The following is a 14,841-nucleotide window of genomic DNA, read 5'->3' as shown; positions in this document are numbered from 1 at the left end:
ATGCACCGTGATATAATAAATTTAAAATGTATAGAATCCTTATAATTCAGTAGTGTGTTATTTTACATATAATGTGACAAATATATGAATGTTCTTTTTTAACACGTTCAGTGCCACTGACTCGCCCGGAGAGTCTACGTAAATTTTATTCCAGCGCCGTAGACTCGCCCGTCGAGTTCAATGTGTTTTCTATTTTTTTCCAAAATGCATGTGTATTTTCTGGTTAAAATGATACTGAAGACTAAATATACCCTAATCTAAAGAATTACGTGGTGGGCCGGGTGAGCAGACCCAGTTTATAATCGAAAGAAAATAAACTATTCTGCAATGCCTTGAACTCGCTAGGCGAGTTCACTGACATAGATTCTCAAACTTTTATTAATGAAATATCTATATGTACGGTTGATACTTTTATTTTCATTTTACCAAAAGTCACATTCCCTCGTAAAACAACGGCGGATTGTGTTCTACACCTTGCAGGGGCTCGAATTTGGTGTTATTATATAGGCAAAGGTTACCTTACACGCTACTTTATCACGCAATTGCCGACATTTTAAAACTGTACTGTTTTTTAAACTATATTCTTAAAAAGCCCGTATCAAAATGTTTCCGGGTAAAATTGTTTCTTATTTATTCGAATTGAAAACCTCCTGTTTATAAAAACAATATTAGATATTTAAAATATAACTTCAACAATAACCACTATTTATAAGATTGAGAGCCACTGCATAAATTACGAAACAAACTTACCTTTTCTTTTATCTATAGTGTTTCTTACCATTTTTATATGTTAAATTACACCGTATGTTAGTTAAACTCTTATTAATTGCGTTAAACACGTAACTTACACTGTCACGGCCACAAAAATAACAAAACATTGTTTTTACCCTAACGCAATGCCACTGAACTCGCCTGGCGAGTGATTCAATTCGTGTTGCAGCGCCGGGGACTCGCCTAGCGAGTCCAACGTAAAATGTAGGCGGCATCCGAGAAAACATCGTGAAAATCGTAGTGGTAATGAAAGTGTTATTAAATAATAGTCTTGTTATTCTTGAATCATTTCATTTTATTTACTTTTTAAAATATCTTACATCTAATGTGATTACAATCATTCCATATTTTACTAATAAATGGCATTTGTGATGTTTTTTAAAATAAAATTTTATAATAACTTATATTTGTTTTTTATTTATCTTCAACTTTTTAGTTTTCGTAACCTATTTTATTGGAAACTATACAATAGTATACCGTATAATGCTATGACGTAAGTATCTAAAAGTTGAATTAATACCGCCTTTCATAATAAATTAACGCTTAGATATATTTTTATCTTAAAGTAATATTCCTAATTAATGCTATAACGTTAAAAGAAATATCTAAATCACAGCAAGATTACAAAAATCGCTTACTTTTTGTTTAACTGTTTTTAATACCTTTGATTGCCCAAGTTTTTCATAACCGGTACGTTGAATCGGGATTCCTGTCTCTTCCAATCGCTTGCTGGCATTTCTTTGTCCATAGGCGGTTCCATTTTGAAAATAATAGAAGGAACTTTAGATGAATCCAAATCGATTTTTCCGTAATCTTCACTATTACTTGTCGTACTTGTTATATCGTCACTTTGAGTTGTAGTTTCCATTTTATCAGCATCTTCCTGAGAATCATTAGTACGGGCTACTTCTACAGGACTATTTTCATCCTTCTTTAAGCTATCCGAAGTCAAAGCTGCTTTTTCGGACTGATCATTCATATCGTCTAGCACGAATTCGACAATTTCATGATTTTCCGCGTCAGTCCTTGATTTTTTCATGTTATCTTCAGTAGATTCTTCGATACTTTTTGGCACTTCAGTTGTATTGTCGGTACTTTCTTTTTTTTCTGGTTCAGCGGTTGTAAATTCATTTGCAGAGACCGGTATGTTAATGTTCACATTGCTGTCTTTATCCTCAGTCATGATAGTGCGTGAAGCTCGTGGATTTTCTTCCTTAGCTATAATAGCAGGTGCGTTGTCCTTTTTTGGAACGTTAGTTGTTGAATCCATAGAAACTTCATCGTTGCTGTTCATTGTTTTAGGTTGGCCTGATTTTTGATCGGGAATTGCATACACTTCTATATGGAATTCGTATCCCCGTAAGGCGGTTGGACTTTTCAGTTCCAATGTAACATTCTTCTGTCCTTCTCCACCATCAATAATTTTAACTTCTCCATCCTTTTCTGCTCTTAAATCGTGTACAACAACTCTGCTTATAACTTCGCCATCATTAGCTGATATTGTTACATTGTCATCTTGTCTCCAAATAGCGGGACTGGCTTGTTTTTTTTCTTCGTATATTTTTCTGCCATTAGTATTCGAACCAATTGCTATATCGTGGCACTTCACTAAAGCCGCGAAGGCAAGAAGAGCTAACACTTTGTAATTCATTTTGTATGTCTGATGTGCTACTGTGATCTGAGTTCGAAGCTCAGAGTTTATATAGATAAACACGTTAGAGGAAAATTTTCGAATTAAATCAGAACTTATGACTTGCCTTCGTAATAAGTATATTTTTTATATGTATTAACTAAGTTCTTCCTACAGGAAAATTGTCATTTGCTGTACAGTCGTTTACAAAATTCTTAAAAAATAAATAAATCGTAGTGCAGATTAGCATCATCAGTAGCTTTAAAACGGTAAGTTTCTAATATTTGTTCAAAATGTATAATAGATATAACGGGTACATACCCGCAATTCAAATCCTTTTTTAAGCGTGTATTTGTCTGTAAATGGACGATATTTCCAGTGGCGTAGCTAGGGGACAAGGGCCCTGGTGCATAGGGAAAGAATCGGGCCCTCCTCCTCCCCTCTTTCCACGTAGTTTGAACTTATATTTGCGTTCAAAATTATTGATAAGAATAAGAATAGAAAACAGTAAGTGAACTTATCCCTAGTAGGCTAAATCCATACGTCGTCTCGATTAGAATCTCCATGTGTTTAATAGAAGAAAAAGGGAATAAATAAACAACGACGCACATGACAATATAGAATATTTATTATACAGATGAGATTAATTAATGGAAAAAACGATTTTTAACAGAATTCCCCGCCCAATTCACAATCTCTTGCGCGCTTTAATTTTTGCGAATTCGTCTATAATTTCACTCAAATCCAAGTTTGATGCCGCTTCATTTTCTATTGCAATCCATACTAATATGTATTATAAATACGAAAGTAAATCTGTCTGTCTGTCTGTTACTCAATCACGCCTTAACTACTGAACCAATTTGCATGAAATTTGGTATAGAGATATTTTGATACCCGAGAAAGGACATAGGCTACTTTTTATCCCGGGAAATAGGATAGGTTTTATCCCGGAAATCCCACGGGAACGGGAACTATGCGGGTTTTTCTTTGCCTGCGCGGGCGAAGCTGCGGGTGGAAAGCTAGTTAACGATAAATGTCGGAGGCGATCTTGTCGAATGCTGTTTCTTAAATATTTTTTTATAATCTTCAGCTTACTGAAAGATCTTTCTGCTGCTGCGGAAGTAACAGGAATTGTATGAAACAGTAGCATCGCTGTATACACTTCCGTAAGGTCACATTCGAGCACGCCAAATTGTGTTATAATTTCTTTGCAAAGCTGGCGAATAGACCACGTCTCCATCAATTGAGGGAGAATCAGATGATATACATTAAGAAATTGGAGCGAGAAATTGGGTCCAATTATATCGCAATATTTCTTCTGAAACTGATCACATTTCTCGAGTAAAATCGTTTCATTCCAGCTAAGCAAGTTTTTTGGCATCAGGAAGTCGAACGATTTACAAACTGCACTCATACCAATAAAACGCGCATCTAACTGATTGATTATTATGTCGAGTACATTGTTGAAAATAGTTACTCTAAAGACTTCTTCCTGGTTTTCGAATCGGTGATCAGAAGCCAATTCATCGAAATGCTTTTTAGTTTATCTTCGTCGCTTTTCTGGAAAGGTAGTATCGATATCGTATTTTCTCGCGGTTTCGGTGGCCTTGGATTTGAAGGACTCGAAGTCATTTCTATACTTTTTCAATTTATCCGTTGTTTCGTCCAATGATTTCGTCCAAAGTCGAATGAGGAAGCGCGGCGCGATCGGGCCGCACGATGTTTAACAGAATGGCGTAATTCGTCATAGCGCGGCCCGATCGGGTCGTTCGGTGTTTGAGAGGGTAGTCAATACTAAATAAATAAAATAAATATTATAGGACATTATTTAATTATTTATTAGTAACACTGTAACCGTTGCTGCTGCGTACCTACAGTATGAAAATCAGTGATGTCATCTAATTTTGACAGTTGAACACTTTTACTGGAAACATTGATGAATTTAGTGTGTCGTTAAAGTTTTTTTTTAATAAAAAAAAAATTTTTTTTTTCAAAGCTGAGGTTTGAGGGCCCCCTGAGCTCCGGGGCCCTGGTGCACTGCACCACCTGGCCCTATGATAGCTACGCCACTGGATATTTCTCAAGCGAGTACTCATGTTATTGTATGCGAATGTGTAAATTGATATTTCTTACGAAAATTACTGAACAGATTTTGATGAAGTTTGGCAGTGTTATGTATCAAGATAATACTGACACCAACTACTTTTATAGAATATATCATTACTTTTAAACACTACTTCACCACGTCTTTAATTACCTACTTATTTACACCTTATTATTAATACCACGTGTTCAAAACACTTCCATACTCGTCTGTACATCTACGTGGAGTTAACTCGCGCGTGCTTCGAATATAAAGCACGGATTGTTTCCGAGAATACGAGATACGAAATGATACGAAGATTAGCTACCTTGACATGTCATAGTTTAGGAATATTGGATTATGGAGAAACAAATGAAGTAAATAATTGATATAAAACCTACCCTATGTGTTAATCCAAGTTACCTTCTATATGTGTGATAAATTTCATTGTAATCGGTTCAGTAGTTTTTACGTGAAAGAGTAACAAACATCCATACAAACTTTCGCCTTTATAATATTAATAATAGGATCATCGGGATTCAAAGTCGCATTTAAAATGGTTAAATGCCATCGCAAGGCGCAAGCCTCTTGATTATTATTGAACCGATTGATTTCTTTCGATACTTTATAATATTTCAAATGTGAGTAATCTTTAAAACACTTTTTTACTAAGTATGTACTTAATATTTATTATCTACTATATAATAATAGCCATTGCCGAGAACTAACAGATTTTTAACAAAGAGTCATCAAAACAAGTCCAGTAGTACCTAGGTACTCCTTTGTGAGCAGATGCATGACACATCTTTATTTTTACTGATCGATTTGGAGCCTTGCGTCACACTCGAAAGCTTCTCGAAAGAATCAATTTTTTAGATTAAAATATATTTTATCCTTTATTATTAAATACTTAATTCTAAAGGTAATAATAAAACAATAAGTATTAAAAACAAACAATTTATTATTCAAAAACGTTAAAAATCATTTACAATAGTCTGGTTTAGAACATGGGCATTTTTCCGGCATTTTCGGTCCCTTTGCTATTTGCTTCATAAATGGATGCACCTCCTCGCTGAAGAATGGTCTGAAACAATAATAAAAAGTAAACAAATTTATAATGATAATAAAAGGTAGGTAATATAAGTGACTAGCTGTGCCCTGCGGTTTTACACGCATTACTTCGCTCCTATTGGTCGTGATGATAATAATATAGCCTTCCTCGATAAATGGACATTGAAAGGACAGTGAAATAATTTTTCAAATCGGACCCGTGGTTCCTGAGATTAGCAAGTGCAAGAAATAAATCAACTCTTCAGCTTATAATATTTTAGTTTAGAGGTTAATTTTATGCAGCTGAGTTTTTTAACCGATTTTAATTAAAAAAATAGGTAAGTACTTATATACAAAAATGTCTAAGTTATCTGATGTGACGCTCTCTATAATTTTATCATTTTGGTAAAGACTCAAAATTACGTAAGGTCGTAGCCATAGAACGATTTGTATCCATCGTAGTAAAAACAAGGACAAGGGCATTATGAATAAAAAAATGTTGACATTTGCGAGCGTCTAAACATAAACAATTCATCAAATAACTAATTATAAAAATTCAACCGTCTTTTAGGGTTCCGTATCGAAAGGGTAAAACGGGACCCTATTACTGAGACTTTGTTGTCTATTTGTCTCTCTGTATTTCCGTTGCCGCTATGACAACAAATACGAAAGTTAAAAAATAAAAATATTAAGCAGGGCCATAAAAATATTAGTACGGAACCCTTCGTGCGCGAGTCCGACTCACACTTGGCCGGTTTTATTTTTTACTATATCTCATAGACATAGAACCAGAGACAACGGAGATCCCCATTTTTATCAAGATTTAGCAGTAAATAATATTTTTATTTTTTTTATATTGAACAAAAACATTTTTTTTCCTCATATACAAAAATACCAACATGACCACATTTAAATAACGTTACAATTATTCGTCTCAAACGAACCACGTAACTTCCTATAATAAACCTTGTTCACTTCCGCTCTGATTCATATCATTTGTGTATGATTCACATTTTATTAAGTCACGTCTTTTGTTTGTTTATTTACTGTACTTTGACTATTTCTGTTATTAGAATTAATTATTAGAAAAATTATCTCATAAACCGTGATAGCTAGAACGCTGAAATTTTGATTTGACGTGATTTTCTATTGTAGATGATAGTACAACTCGCACTTGGCCGGTTTTTTTTGTTTTTTCCGACTTCCACAGTCCACTTGATGATAGATGAGTTTTTAGAGCAACACATAGGCGTTATTACATTTTATTTCATACTAGACTCTATGAATGAAGAAAATGAATGCGAACATCTGAACGATTACACCAAATTGATATACTTTTGTGTTTATAATTGGCAGGATAAGGTTTGTACGAAATAAACAATTAGAGTTTTACTAAGTAATTGTCTATGGCGTTAATACAAACCTGGAAAGCATTCTATTAATTTCCCGTTGATATTCTTCTGTAGCAAGTTGACATTTTCTGATTTGATCCAATTCCTCTTGACGAGCTCGCTCCTGTAGAAATATTTTATGTTTTTATCTATAATTCGAAGCAGTTTTTTATATTTTGTAGGTACATTTAGCAGTGTTTAATGTAAATGTTATCAAAAAATATAAAATGTTTGATATTTCATCTATTTTAGTATTAAGCGACTTTAAGATACCACATTAATAAACTACAATATTTTAAATGATTTATTTTCGATTAACTTAAATCACGTTTTACTCATCTATACCAATAATATACATATAAAAAATATAAATAAAGTATGTCAATTTTTGTGTTCCAAACTAACAAATTACAATTTAATATCTCTTTCTACAGCAGTTACATTTCATTACAGCTTTTTACATTTTAAACCAAACATAAAAAAACAACAAACCTTCAACAATTTATTATACTCAATCTGTTCGACCAATTGTCTCTGGTGCAGTTTGCGTTTTTGCGCATCTGTATATTGTTTATGGTCAGATAATTTCTCTAGTTGTTCAAACAATTGTCTCTGGTATTCATCTTGTTCCGCGAGTTTCTCTTTCAATTTTTCTCTCGCTTCTTGGCGGTCTTTTATTTGTTCTATCATCGCTTGACGTACTTCCTGTGAAAAATAAATAGACGAAAATAAATGAATATTTTTTTAATGACAAGGATTAAGCTTTTTTTGCACGAAAACCCCGCTTAGAAAAAAGTCTAGATGAGTATACCTAAAATATCTCTGTGCAAATTCTTATCAGTATCGGTTCAGTACTTAGATCTCACGTGAAAGAGAAACAACCAAACAAATTTGAATTTGCAATTATTGTACTACGAAAAAAAAATGAATCGGAGCTTCCTATCCTTAATAATGTTATCTTTATAATTATCCAAATTCATTAAAACATCAGAGAATATCTTTCTTCTATATAAATCTATACTAATATTATAAAGAGGAAAGGTTTGTATGTATGTATGTATGGTTTTCACGCATAAACTACTGGACCGATTTTGATGAAATTCGACACAGATAATCTTTAGACCCTGAGAAAGAACATAGGCTACCTTTTATTGCGAAATATGTACCACGGGCGAAGCCGGGGCGGACCGCTAGTAGAATATAAAAATAAACTAACTCGATTAGTTTTCTGCGCCCACGCCAAATATTCACATCTCTTGTTATCAATATATTCTTGCCTTTTCCTAGCTACCTCAGCGAGCGGCCCTTCCGCTAGTTTATCTATGTCTTCGTATTGTTTCTTCAGTTCAAGTAATTTTTTGTTGCATTCGTCTAGTTCAGCCTGGAAAGAAAATATGAGACATGTCATAAATATAAAGAACAAATCTTCCGAAGGTATTTTTTTAGTGTAATATATTGAAAGTGAAGTCCCATGTCCCCTAGTGGGGTAAGGGGCATTAAACACCAATTAATGCTAATAAGTTATGCTAGAATCTACCAATTTAAATATCTATGTAGTACAAAAAAATGGTATCTGAAAAAAAAATTCCCCATACTTTGGATCACACATATTGTGTACAAGTTTTGCTAGGTAACGAGCTTAATTCAACAAAAGACACAAAAAAAATCATGCTGATCCGAAAAATTTTTCCTGAGAATTATGCCTAATGCTGGATCATGCTGAAATGTTGATATTGTTGGATTATGACACTGAAAAATGTGGAAATTAGCATTTATCTTAATATATATATAAATCTCGTGTCACATGTTTGTCCTCAATGGACTCCTAAACCACTAAACCGATTATGATAAAATTCGCACAGCATGTGCAGTTCGATCCAACTTTAGAGATAGGATAGTTTTTATGAAAAAAAACGTAAACATGTAGGTAGAGATTGTCTAATCTAAAAATGAACGCCCCTCCACTGTGTTTACGCTCACATTCAAAGTACGTGTATAGACGCAATACACACAAATTGGTCTGCCTCATTGGTCGTTCAGTCCTCCAGTCCCGTCCATGCCCGAACGACAGGACCAGTTGGCCAACTAGTGCATAAATGACGGACGTGTCATTCCGTACATAGCGCGCTCTCCCCGCCATACAATGCTAGGCACCTGAACTGATCGCCCGATTAGTTGACAAATCAGTGCGCGAGTGTCAAAGTTTGCAGTAGAATCGACGCGCGCACACATATAAAGTGGTTCAATAATTATTTGTCCTCACACATTGAAACAATTAAGTTTAGTGGAGGGGCGTTCATTTTTAGATTAGACAATCTCTACCACGGGCGAAGCCGGGGCGGACCGCTAGTAAATAATAAATAAATAAATAATAATAAAATGCTGTATCACTCTGAAATGTTGGTATTGCTGGATTTAGACACTGAAAAATGTGGAAATTATCAATTATTATTATTTATTCAAAAGAAATGACCTCTTTCCGTCTCCTCAACAAAATGGCGGCCTTTTCATCAGCCAATCCCTGTCCCGCTAATGAATCCCACGTGTCCGCTATCAGTTTATCAGCTTGCTGCTGTTTGTGTAACATCTCTTGTCTCTCTTCTATCATTCTCTTGCGTTCTCTTGCTGTCTCTTTGCGCTGTTCTGCGCGTTTGTTTTCCTCTGGGGGAGAGAGATTGTTAGAATAATAACATATTATTCATAACAAAATGTATTATGTTATATTTACAAACATATTCATATGAAAATTTATTATTTTATATAATACTAGCGGTCCGCCCCGGCTTCGCCCGTGGTACATATTTACGTTTTCTCTACATAAAAACCATCCTCGTACTTCAAGGAATATAATAGAAAAGAATTATCGAAATCGGTTCAGCCGTTCACACGTGATGCCATGACAACGCGAAACGGGTGCAGACCCGCCGCCTTTTTATAGCTCCCGCCGCGAAGCGCGTCGAACGCGGCAACTGATACACAAAAGTAATCCTTATGGCTGCATGATTCTGTATTCACGCGCGATGACTTATAGCGTATTTCATGTATAACTTTGGTGTTTCTACACCGATTTACATGATTCTTTTACTATAACCTGCCCAGGAGTATGAAGAATAATTGTGCCAAATTTGGTTAAAATCCGTCGTGTAGTTTTTGTTTCTATAACGAATATACAGACAGACAGACAGACAGACAGACAGACAGACAGACAGACAGACAGACAGACAGACAGACAAAAATTTTACTGATTGCATTTTTGGCATCAGTAGCGATCCCTTATCACCCCTTCATAGTTTTTTTTTAAATATATTTCATGTACAGAATTGGCCTCTCTACAGATTTATTATAAGTATAGATAGATAATATACACGCATATTAAAACGCACGCATATAAAATAATAAATTACAATACCAAAATGGAATGTTTTTGTGTTTGTAAGCAAGAGAAGGAATATTTATAAGAATCGGACGTAAGGAGAAAATTACCTGTTTTTTTTTATTATAGTAAAAAAGGTAATAGAAAAAATAAGTTTAGGAATATATTTTTACATCATTACACAAAAAGCTGTGAAATCTACTTTTAGTAAATAACTACATAATGCATATTAAATGGATATTAGAATACAATATAATATGAAAAAATTATAACATGTTGAAACTAGAAAAAACTTCAAATTCCATTATTACTTCTGTTATTTTTTTAAGGTTATAATATGTTACATTTTTGATCTTTCATCATCACCTTAAATAATTTACCTATTGTATTTAATTAAGTTGCATACCCTCCTGCTCCTTCCTAATATCCTCATCCCACATGGCCTTAAATCTCCTAGACTCCTCTTTCAGCCATTCTCTCTCTTTCTCCCTTTGAATCTTTCTCTGTTCCAACTGATAATCCGTGTACTTCTTACAATCGAGATCTTTACGGAAACGTTCTATGGCATCTTGTTCCATACGAGCCGCCTGAAATATTATGCTTTTACTAGTAAATGTAAATCGTTTGTTTGTCTTTGTTTACTGAGGGATTTTACTGCACGATTTTTTGTTAAGGGGCTAGAAAGTGACATAACACCTCATTCCTAGGGAATTCCTCTTTGAATACACGGGCAAAGCTGCGGGCGGAAAGCTTTTTTTTATGTTATTGATTTACAGTAAGTATTTTAAGATGTTACCCGTGACTTCGTCGACGTAGCTAAATTCCCATGGTATAGCCTATGTCACTGTATAGCATTCTAACCATCTCCAGACATAAAAATCATATAACAACAACAAAACACAAAAATAATAGTACCATTTTGATGAAAAATAAATACAAGCAAATAAAAACACTTTCGTGTAATTTTTTTTGTCCATATTTAAAAGGAACTATCTTTTACAGAGTATAACGTGGTACATAATATTCTTTTTTATTGAAAAAATATTTACCAGAGCTTCCGACTCCTTCATAGTGACTTCATACCACATTTTATCGAACTCTTTTTCGGCCATTTTTCGCGCCTCTTTCTCCTTTATTTGATACAATTGAATCTCTTGCGCTTCTTTTGCGCGCAATTTGTATATGCATGGTAATACGTGCGCGCATTTAGATCTGAAAATACGTTATATTTGTGCTATAAATAAGAATATTATAAATTTTTATAATATATTGTATAATTTGGTAGCACAAAATGAAAAAAAAAAAAACATGCATGTAACGAAAGTAATCGAATTTAAACGGAATGCCTGTACCTATTCAAAAATAAAGTTAGGTGGTACATAATTAAATTTTGTTTCAGATTTGTAATATTGAACAAAAAAGTTGAGAAAATAAGTAAACGGAGAATGGAGAAGTTACCCGAAATTTTCTTCGATAATTAGGACGAAACTTACCTATTATAATATTGGTAAGATTATATAATTTCTGTAGCCAATCCTATCCTACTAATATGCGAAAGTTTGTGAGGATGGATGTATGTGTATATTTGTTACTCTTTCACGAAAAAACTACTGAACCGATTACAATATAGAGGGTAATTACTTGGATTATGACATAGGATATGTTTTATCTCGATAATCCCACGGGAACGGGAACTATGCGGGTTTTCTTTGAAAACGCGGGCGAAGCCGCGGGCGGAAAGCTAGTAAGTCATAAAGATTTATTTTTTCGCATTTTTTATTATTCTAGAAACATCTATTTAACTCACAACGGCGTATCCTTATATTTATCTTCATGTTCCTTCTTCCTTTTGGCCAATAGATATTGCAATCTATTCTTTTTATCTTCCCAAACTGCGGCGGCGCCAGCCTGAGCTTGTTCCACGAATTTACGTATATTCTCTTGTTCTTCGAACGCGTATAGATCTATTAATCTGGAAGGAATAATTATTTAAATAATATAAAAGTGTTATTATGTAAAGTGTTTTAGAGTGTTTATCTATACATCTATACAAATATTATAAAGAGGAAAGGTTTGATTTTTTGTTTGTTTGTTTGTATGAATTGAATAGGCTCCGAAACTACTTGGCAGATTTGAAAAATTCTTTCACTGTCGGAAAGCTACATCATTTCTGAGTGACATAGGCTAGGTTTTATCCCGGAAATCCCACGGGAACGGGAACTATGCGGGTTTTTTTTTGAAAACGCGGGCGAAGCCGCAGGCGGAAAGCTAGTTATGTATATAAAAGTGAAACCCGTTTTCCTTGGTCACGGCATCACGCGTGAACGGGTGGACCGATTTAGAGAATTCTTTTTTTATTATATTCCTTGAAGTACGAGGATGGTTCTTATGTAGAGAAAACGTAAATATGTACCACGGGCGAAGCCGGGGCGGACCGCTAGTTATAGATAATTATAGATAGATATATAATATATATTATTGATTTTAGTAGTGTAGTATTATGGTGCTTTTTCACCAATAGTGTGCGAGTATGTGTAGCGAGAAATGTGTTTGTAAATAACCAGATAAAATAATTGTTTGTTTGAACGCGCTTATCTCAGGAAGTACTGGTCCGATTTGAAAAATTATTTTGTGTTAGTCCCTTTTTTAGGAAGTTTTTAGGCTATACATATTATATCATCACGCTAAGACCAACAGGAGCGGTGCAATGCGGATAAAACCGCGGAGCACAGCTTGTATAATATAAAAGGTAAATTATGGCAGATAGGATAGGATTACATGACTTACTTCTGTCTTTTCTGTTTCAGATCCTCTTCATAAGAAGCCATACAAAGATCAACTCGCCGTGCGACATTGTTTATTAGAGACCTATAAAACAAATAAAGTTAATTATTGTAATATTTTGCTCATTCCTATGGTAATATAAAAATACCTAGTCAATTATATACGAGTACAATACTCGTTTGTATATATGTACGTGATTTTTAACATAACCCGTTACTATTAAATACAGGAATAGAATTAGTCTTCAATGTAATAAGACATTTCCAAAGATTATTATTAGCCTCCTCCTCGTAGTTTCGTATATCGTCATAAAACAAACAAAACTACAAAAAATCGTCACTCGAATCGAATCGTCTATCATAATTGGAAAATAAGCTAAATAAATATTCTATCGTAAAATAATTATAACCACTTACCTCCGATCGCATCGTATAAAGAAGTCGCTATTCTGTTTATCCTTCAATTCCTTGAGTTTATTCTCATTGCCTCGTCTTTGGTCCTCTTCTTCTGCTCGAAGTTTTTTGATGAATTTCACGTAACGAAACGTTGAGTTTAGTACGCGTGATGTCTAAAAATATTTAAAGTACAAAATAAAAAAGACGTGTGGCACTCGAGGACTGCCGCGGTAAAGCTATTGCATGCTATGCCTTCAAGCCACACCTCCGTGCCCGTCGGAGTGGGGAGCGTGAGTTTATTTGTTACGGAATTTCTAGATTCGGTCCCCGCGCTCAAGGCCCGCGATAGAAGCTATGCAATAGCTTAAAATATTTAAAGGATAATATAATCAATGGAACAATTTTAACTGATAAAAAAGTATGCTTGTTTTTTTCTTTTTGCAACACTGATTGTATGTTTTTTGTGTCTCGAAATATTTAGGAGGCTAAAGATTGGTAAAGGTGGCAGTAAAATATATATTTTACTGTATAGTTCTCATGGTAATTTCCTTTAAACCAGTCGGACAAAGCTTCGGGCAATAGCTATATAAATTGCTTTAGGAATGTAGAACTACAATTTAAAGCGTAGAATTATCTGAATTTCCGCATTAATATAAACTAACAACTAACCAGCTTTGGAAAGAAAGATAAACCAAGAAACACACTTTTGTATGATTTTCGTATAAGTAATACAAGTAAAAGTTATGGTGGATTTACATCAAACGAACATAGAGCTAGAATTAGAGCAAGAGCATTCTTTCATGAATTATAGTGCAACAAAAACTCGTATTCAGTGTTGTTCAGTATTAGAACATTGCATAGAATCTTTTCGAACGCACTAAGGACAGCGAAAGAATGCTCTACGCCTGTTTACACTAATAGAATTTAACATAGTGGGGTTAGAATGAGCATTCGCTCGTCTGATGTAAATCGACCCTTACGTGAAAATAAATTATTAAGAATTGCAGAATAAATGACTTACATAATAACAATCAGGTGCGCCTCTCGGACCCGGTCCATCTTTTGGTATTTTTGGTCTTTGTACCTCCATTCTTGTATAAAATCCACAGTATAACAAATATAATTATTTACAATTCATGTGTGAATTCTTGTAGCGAAATTGTGACGTTTTCATTTGATGTATGAAAAGTATGTCATCTTTTTTAAATGTGGAAAAGTTGTAGTTGCGTACATTTTTTAAACATAGTCCAAATAGGAAGTAAGCACAGAATAAGGCACAGAGGTAAGGCAGTGTTGATTATTTATAAATAAAATATTTATACCATTTTAATTATTTTTTTGTTAAATAAAACGACATAAAACAT

At 34.1% G+C, this 14,841-nt stretch overlaps 2 protein-coding genes across 2 annotated transcripts; both read right to left on the bottom strand.

Moving 5' to 3' along the window:
- Positions 1-1,080: 1,080 nt before the first annotated feature.
- Positions 1,081-2,461, bottom strand: LOC149478332 (uncharacterized). The gene has a single exon (XM_089709398.1). The coding sequence runs from the start codon at positions 2,420-2,422 to the stop codon at positions 1,427-1,429; it is 996 nt and encodes a 331-aa protein (XP_089565524.1). The 5' UTR covers positions 2,423-2,461; the 3' UTR covers positions 1,081-1,426.
- A 2,996-nt stretch (positions 2,462-5,457) lies between these two features.
- On the bottom strand, positions 5,458-14,713 carry LOC149478331 (uncharacterized). Its single transcript, XM_089709581.1, has 11 exons — positions 14,499-14,713; positions 13,499-13,650; positions 13,086-13,166; positions 12,106-12,270; positions 11,348-11,510; positions 10,705-10,885; positions 9,399-9,586; positions 8,142-8,306; positions 7,418-7,630; positions 6,958-7,049; positions 5,458-5,568 (listed from the first exon to the last, which is right to left on the bottom strand). The coding sequence occupies exons 1-11, from the start codon at positions 14,565-14,567 to the stop codon at positions 5,466-5,468; spliced, it is 1,572 nt and encodes a 523-aa protein (XP_089565707.1). The 5' UTR covers positions 14,568-14,713; the 3' UTR covers positions 5,458-5,465.
- Positions 14,714-14,841: the final 128 nt, after the last annotated feature.

This window comes from Colias philodice, chromosome 22 (genome assembly GCF_061535455.1).
Source record: "Colias philodice isolate Cphi_HAF_F1 chromosome 22, ilColPhil1 Martin Lab GWU primary, whole genome shotgun sequence".
NCBI classification, from domain to species: Eukaryota; Metazoa; Arthropoda; class Insecta; order Lepidoptera; family Pieridae; genus Colias; species Colias philodice.
The sequence above is the reverse complement of the archived record's forward strand: the minus strand, read 5'-3'. Positions and strand labels throughout refer to the sequence as shown.

Coding starts and splice junctions, on each gene's coding strand:
- LOC149478332 (XM_089709398.1), bottom strand. CDS start 2,422: ATGAATTACAAAGTGTTAGCTCTTCTTGCCTTCGCGGCTTTAGTGAAG.
- LOC149478331 (XM_089709581.1), bottom strand. CDS start 14,567: ATGGAGGTACAAAGACCAAAAATACCAAAAGATGGACCGGGTCCGAGA. Junction 11,511..12,105: donor AAATATAAGGATACGCCGTT/GTGAGTTAAATA, acceptor ACGTATTTTCAG/ATCTAAATGCGCGCACGTAT. Junction 8,307..9,398: donor TGTTGAGGAGACGGAAAGAG/GTCATTTCTTTT, acceptor TTTTCTTTCCAG/GCTGAACTAGACGAATGCAA.